Consider the following 6,647-nt stretch of genomic DNA (forward strand, 5'->3'; position numbering starts at 1 on the left):
CTTAAAATTAAAATATTTTGTCTTTAGAATATCTCTTTTTTTTAATCCCTCGGTAACCTTGCCTGTGCGACCCTCCTCCTCCTCTTCTTCCTCCTCCTCCTCTTCCTCGCTCCTCTTCCTCTGTCCCTCCTCTGCACTCTGCTCCAATTTCCCGCGCGCTCCCGCCTCCTCCGCGGGCACGCTCATTGGGGGCTTGGCCCTCTACGCAACAGAAAAGGGGGCGCGCCCGCGTTAAAGCGGCGCGCTGTCCAGCGTCGATGTGTCGCAGATTTTAAAAAGTGAGGCAGGAGAGGAGAGCGGCTGGAGTTTCGTAGCGAGGAGAGGCGCAGGAGCTCAGCTGCAGAAAAAAACAACAACAACACGACAACAACTCGGAGGGAGAAACACTTCGCGCTCTGTTATTTCATCGTTATTATTATTATTATCATCCTCCTTCCCCTCCGCCTAAACTACTTTTATTTCCGCGCGTCGGGAAGTAAACAAGCATGGAGCTGTCATCTATCGGAGAGCAAGTGTTCGCTGTCGAGTCCATCACCAAGAAGAGAATCAGGAAGGTAGGAAACATTCCTGCGTGGAAACAGAGTAACACAATTATCCTGCTGCTTTATGCTAATGCCTCTCAGCGGACTCACCGCTGTCCTCGCGCCGTCAGCGGCAGCAGCTGGAGAAAACACTCACAACTACATCGTCATTTTAATGCAACTGCGCCAAAGTTTCCTCCGAGTGGCGTCCTGTGCGGCGGCTGAGCTGCTGCGGCATGGCCGTGTTTTGGGGGGGAGGGAGCCTACGCAGTTGTAGTAAAATGGGAAAAAAAAAAAAAAAATGGGGGGGGGTGTGTGTGTGTATGTTTTGAGCAGCCGACAGCGAGCAGGCTGCTGCGCAGTTTATATTAGTCGCGCGGCGCGGCGCGGCGCGCGGGCTGAAAACGCTGTAACATCACAGGGCGCCGCGTGACGCTGGTCGTATTCAGTTACGACGGAGATGCTGCTGTGAATCCGCACTGACTGGTATTAACCCCGCCGCGCTACAGGTGCTCTCCGCTCGTCTTAACGCTCACAACGTAAGACACAAGAAAAGTAACATAAAGCGAGCCGCTTGAAAGTTTTACGACAGTGTGAAACAGGACCGCGCGTCCGTCGCTCTCCCTCGCGCGCGCTGCCTTTGCTCGCCTTTCATCTCAACTTATTTATTCTGACCATTTCATTTCGAGCGAGGCTCCGCTGTCAGCGTTGCGCAACATCGCTTGTTTACATGTTCCCGCGTGGCCCCACCTATCCGAGCCACCGGTGTAATGTTCTAGAAAGCGCCCGCTGCGCTCGTGGAGCGAGCACGTCATCGCGACGCGAGCGCCACTGGCTGCTGTTCGGAGGCCACGCAGCTCCGCCGTGGATGACGTCAGCCCCCGAGAAAAAACGTGGAAAACGAGAGAAACTTCACGAACCTTCCCTCCCTCCGCGTTGCTCCACGATTCAGTTGAAAACGAATCGGATAAACATTGGATAATAAAAATATAGAAAGTAATCCATTGAAATTGCAGGTGTAGTTAAAAAAAAACGCGTTGCTGCAGTTATTTCAGCATGTTTTTTTTTGTTTTGTTTTTATGATCGCTGTCCAATGCAAAAAGTGGTCATATTTATTTTGTCGTGATTAAAATGACATTGGAAACAAATTCTTCTAATAAATCAGGAATAAAAATTATTTAAATCTATCTGATCATAGACGATTATACGTGAATTTTACTGAGGAAATAAATATAAATTTTACAAATGAGCAAAAATGTAATTGTTTCATCATCACTTCATGATTTTATTTTATTTATTTATTTATTTTTTTTGTTATCACAGAGAGCTTCATTCTCTGTAATGTGCGCCTCTTAACCAATCAGGTTTCATTGCATTATTACTGTGTGGCACAGAAGTTATAGGGAAAGTCATGACATGCCTTCAACATTTGATCCACATTTTTTCACAAGGGCTTCACATATTAGTATGTAATTACACATTCAATTGTTTGTGGATCCCAGTTGTCTTGAACATGTTTCAATAGATTCCTCAGTCCACAGTTTAAAGGGACAGCTGCCTTATTGTCAGGGACGCATTTCACTCACTGCTGTCCCTCCCCTCACTTCCTGACTTCTTCTCTCTTCAGGGAAACGTGGAGTATCTACTGAAATGGCAGGGATGGCCTCCAGAGTGAGTAAGCCTTGAGTCATCCACAGACCTCACCACTTCCAGTTATCCTTAAGAGCTTTTTCAGAGCTCGCTCGGATCACTGACGAACAGACGGTCGTTAAATGTCTCCCTGTCTGCAGGTACAGCACTTGGGAGCCGGAGGACAACATTTTGGACCCGCTCTTGGTCCTGGCTTACGAAGAGAAGTGAGTAACGCCGGAAGCATTTTAGGTTTCTCTTCATGTGCTCTCGCTCGGTTCTCGTTTTCTTTCTTCCCTCTGACCTCGCCCTCCCGTCTGCATCTCCTCTTCTTGCAGTCAGGAGAAGCTCAGGTCTCTGAGCTTTCGGAAGAAAGGCCTCAGGCCCAGGAAGCTGGTGCTGCGGGTAACGACACTCGTCTTTCTTCGGCCTCAGACATTTGTTGGCTCTTCTTTCATGAGCGCAAGCAGCAGCTCGGTGTTTAAAGCAAGTTCAAACTTTAAACAAGTGAAGCGTTGAATGGTGGAGCCTATCAGGCTGTTTCATCCTTCATAGATAAAACAAGTTTTTAAGAGGCTGCCGAGCCAAATATATTTTATTTATTTATTTATTTATTCGTATTCAGGCGTAGTCAGACTTTTCCAAACAAGTATACTTTATTACTTTATTATTTCAGTATTTGCTTAAATATTCACAATGCAACAATACAAATGAAAGAATAGCTGAAGTCCAATCAACCAATCACCAACAATTAATCGCAATCGTCGGATTGATTGTCTGAGTTCCTTCCTGAGAGCTCTCTAAACTCACTGATTGTTGGTTAACGAAATGACGACAGATCGGCAAAAAATATTCCCATGAGAGATCTGTGCGCCAGCGATCATCGCTGACCGTTGGCTGATCTTCCTCAGAACATTTTCGGCATGGACCTCCGGAGCGCCCACAAGGACGACGAGAAGCCGCCGCCGCGCCTGCGCCTGTCCCTCACCAGGTCCATGAGCACGGACGTGGAGCAGGCGTGCCGGCGCCGCGTCCGGAGGAGGAACAGGCAGCGAGTGACCAAAGCCTTCCCCAAGCTCTCGTCCAGCAAGCCGATCCATGAGCAGAAGATGAAAGTGGAGCCGGTGGAGAAGGACTGGGGCGGCACCAGTGAGGAGGACAAGCCCGGGTGTGAGAGCGCCACTGAGGAGAGATGTGAAGACAGCTTGTACGGTCAGTGGTCCAATGAGTTGACCGATTGATGTGGCAACATGAATGTTGTGGTTTATTACTATTGTAATTCTTTAATCTGTAATTCCCCCCTTTGGGGACAATGAAGTTGCTCTAATCTGATCCAACATTCATCTGAAGTGAGTCTGTGTGTGTAGCCGATGGTTTTCCTGCTTTCTCCCGCAGGTCAGTCAGAGTGCAGCTCTCCTCCGTTCTTAGAGGAGCAAGACATGGACATAGAGGTGGAGGAAAAGGCTGCCAGCCCAGACATGTGGACAGACGAAGCGGACGTAGAGATCTTTGAAACCAGCCAGAGAGACACAAATTCACACGACAAATCTGAGGACAACACCTCGGCGCCTGAGGCCAAACCAGAAGTCGTGGTTTCCCCAAGCGGCAGGTCAGACTGGGTGGAGGAGGAAGGCGCGGAAGCCTTCTCGGAGAGTCCAACCGTGGAGAAAAAGCACGCGACCTCAGTGATAGTGAGGGTCCCGGGATGCGGCAAGACGACGGGCGACTCCGTCCCCTCCGACTCCGAGCCGAAGGCAGACGAAGCGAGGAGCGACAACCGGAGCGTGATTGTGACGCCGTCGGGCCGCCCGAAGGCTTCCTTGGAAGCGCCCGGGAAAGTGATCGTGACGAACGTGACTGTAAACTGCCTGACGGTGACTTTCAAAGAGGCGAGCTGCAGCGAGGGCTTCTTCAACGGCTGCTGAACGGCGAGAGGGGAACACGGAGAGAGGGATCAGCATAATCATAGTTAGACCTGGCGCTCATGGTGAAGTAAATACCGCAAGCAAATAGTGTCTGTAAGGTCATTCCACATGATTTTATGAGTTCAGTAAGACATCATTGCCTTGGAATAAAAGTGAGTGGTGATTTTATTATTATAGTGGCTCATTTATTAGGTGTGACAGGAAACGGTGCACTGCAGGCCAGCCGATTTGTCGGTGGCAGAGGTCATTCTTGCAGCAGCTTGGTTCACCCTCCTGCAGGAAAGTGCGTCCGAAAACAACCGTTTACAGAACAACTCTGATGCAGCTACCGTTCCAGTTGTCCTCAGTGCTTTCCAGCAGGACGCAGGTTCCCACCGCAACCTGCTTCCAGTCGACTTTTTTTAAAAGAAGAAAAAGTAAAACGATGTTTTGTTGTTGTTTCTTTTCTTTTTGTAAATGTCGCTCACTATCTCTCGCACAGAGCTACCCGCATGGCCCCGTCAGTCTGTGCCACACGCGCATCGCGGCTCTCTGCCGCGCTTTCGTCGGAGGGGTTTGTTTCCGTAACAAAAGAGAGATCCAAACGCAGACGGCGCCGCGCGTCCGAGGAGGGGGAGGGGGGTGGAATGGACGAACGACAAGGAAACGCGCGGCCGCGTTTGCTGTCTTTTCGTCCCTTGACTTTCCAAGTATGAAAATGCTGCCTGGGTCTATTTTTGTATTACCAATTGATAGTCCGCTCCTTTCACCGGCTTTTGTGCTCATCAAAAGAGGAGGCGTCGATCCAAGACGCCGCTTCTGAGTAGGTAATGTGCAAACGGAGGCAAATGTACTTTCGAGTCAAACTGTAGCGAGCTCTTATTTATTGCATGTCACTTGTATAAACTGCACTAATTTATGTCTCTTGATGTGTCTGAATCTGTCCCTCTCTAACAAAGATGGATTATCAAACATGTCTTCTCTATGTCACAAAAAAAAAAAAAGATTTCTATTGGACTGCATTTTCAATAAATGTGTATGAAAATAACGTGTCTGGGTGGATGATTTATCGCGGACGGGTTTGGGGAAAGTCCAACTTCAAAGCCCTCACTGTGACAGCATAGAGGCTCGAAATCTAAACTTGGAACGAAAAGCCCATTTTCTCTAAACTAAGAAGCTCTGTGTTTTGTTCTAACGGTGGAAACCCAGTTGGCTTTTTGTCAAGTTCTGCTCAAACAGCTCTAAACATCCCAGTGAACCTGCCAGGAAAGGAGAAGAGTTTCTTTTAGGAATCGCTATTGCTAACAACCACCACCAGAGGGCAGAGTGCTCTAATGCAGAGCGGCTGCTTGCCTTCAGATCCCCAGATGTGATTCATAACTGCATGGTGGGGGAGTATGCTGCTGCTGCTGCTGCAGCTGCTGCTGCTTTTGTTGCTGGAGCAGAGGATCCACAAGGCGAACGGATCGGAGACGTAAAAATATCAACAGAAGTGTGAGGAATCTGGTTGCAATTCGGAAGTGGATGAGAAAAATAAACTAAGAGAATAATAAGCTGTTTTACCCAGCCTTTACTCTTTCTTCCACTGGCTAAAAGTTGTGTTTCTACTTTGAGTGCTTGTTTTTCCCCCCTTGATTATTATTTTTCTTGTTTCCTTTGTCCATTCCCTCTTTTTTTCTTGTTGTTCGTTTACCCATAATTCCTTCTGGGGTCTGTTTCTTGTCCTTGTGTCATTATGTTCTTCCTCTTTGTATCCTTATTGCATGCAATTATACCTTTTTGCCATTCTCTCTAACAAACTGATACAAGATAAGATCATTTTATTTGTCTCCCATTGGAGAAATTCATCTTGGAAGCACTGGCAAAACTGCAATGCAACAATCACAACAGATATTAGCTGGTTAATTAGTCAGGCTATCTGCAACGTAGCCAACCTGCAAGCAGCTGCTCCACAAACCTGCTGCTCATATTTCAACAAGCTATGCAACATAATATTGAGTTATTTCTCGGGACCTGAACTATTCCCAAACGGCATATATGTCTCAGGATTTTTGTGTTGTATGAAGGATTAGCTTAACCTGGAGGCTAAAGCTAATCATAGCTGGGGTAAGAACAAAGCTGACTTTTACCATAAAACAATCAAGCAATTAAAAAAAAATAGAAACTGCCCTCTGTTTGCATTGTTTTATTAAAAATGAGATCCAGTAATATGTAAAACTGACCCTTTTTTAGCACTAAAACATGTCATAATGTTATTCCCTCACAAAAAAAAAAAAACATCTTTAGAGGATTGCCATGATTCTTTCATGTATGTTTGAGAAATCATTTCATCTCCCCCGGGCGACCATCAGCTGGGAAACGCCTGGCTGAAACTGAGAACCGCCTTCAAAGAGCTCCGGGTTCTGAGCTCACAGAGCTCCTGCAGCCTAGCCAGCAGCAATTAGCACAGCTATAATGAGCACATCAGCTGAGCTCACCATACGAGCTGCTTCTCAGTGCAACGCTGCTAAAAATGTTGCTGAACGGTGAATGGAAAAGAGTCATGTGATGGCTTTCTGAAGGCGGAGTTTCAGCTAAAGTTTTTAGAGACAAG

General features: G+C 47.3%; 1 protein-coding gene across 1 annotated transcript; it reads left to right on the top strand.

Annotated features, from left to right (window-relative positions):
* Positions 1-273: 273 nt before the first annotated feature.
* On the top strand, positions 274-5,102 carry cbx7a (chromobox homolog 7a). The gene is made up of 6 exons (XM_055035781.1): positions 274-554; positions 2,149-2,192; positions 2,312-2,377; positions 2,489-2,555; positions 3,062-3,362; positions 3,546-5,102. The coding sequence occupies exons 1-6, from the start codon at positions 486-488 to the stop codon at positions 4,073-4,075; spliced, it is 1,077 nt and encodes a 358-aa protein (XP_054891756.1). The 5' UTR covers positions 274-485; the 3' UTR covers positions 4,076-5,102.
* Positions 5,103-6,647: the final 1,545 nt, after the last annotated feature.

This window comes from Poeciliopsis prolifica, unplaced genomic scaffold, assembly GCF_027474105.1.
Source record: "Poeciliopsis prolifica strain line A6 unplaced genomic scaffold, Auburn_PproV2 SCAFFOLD010, whole genome shotgun sequence".
Taxonomy (NCBI): Eukaryota; Metazoa; Chordata; class Actinopteri; order Cyprinodontiformes; family Poeciliidae; genus Poeciliopsis; species Poeciliopsis prolifica.

What these genes read in the sequence shown, in the direction of transcription:
- cbx7a (XM_055035781.1), top strand. Translation starts at nt 486, where the DNA reads ATGGAGCTGTCATCTATCGGAGAGCAAGTGTTCGCTGTCGAGTCCATC. An exon ending in GTCCTGGCTTACGAAGAGAA is followed by an intron (nt 2,378 to 2,488) that starts GTGAGTAACGCC and finishes CTCTTCTTGCAG; the next exon opens with TCAGGAGAAGCTCAGGTCTC. An exon ending in ATGTGAAGACAGCTTGTACG is followed by an intron (nt 3,363 to 3,545) that starts GTCAGTGGTCCA and finishes TTTCTCCCGCAG; the next exon opens with GTCAGTCAGAGTGCAGCTCT.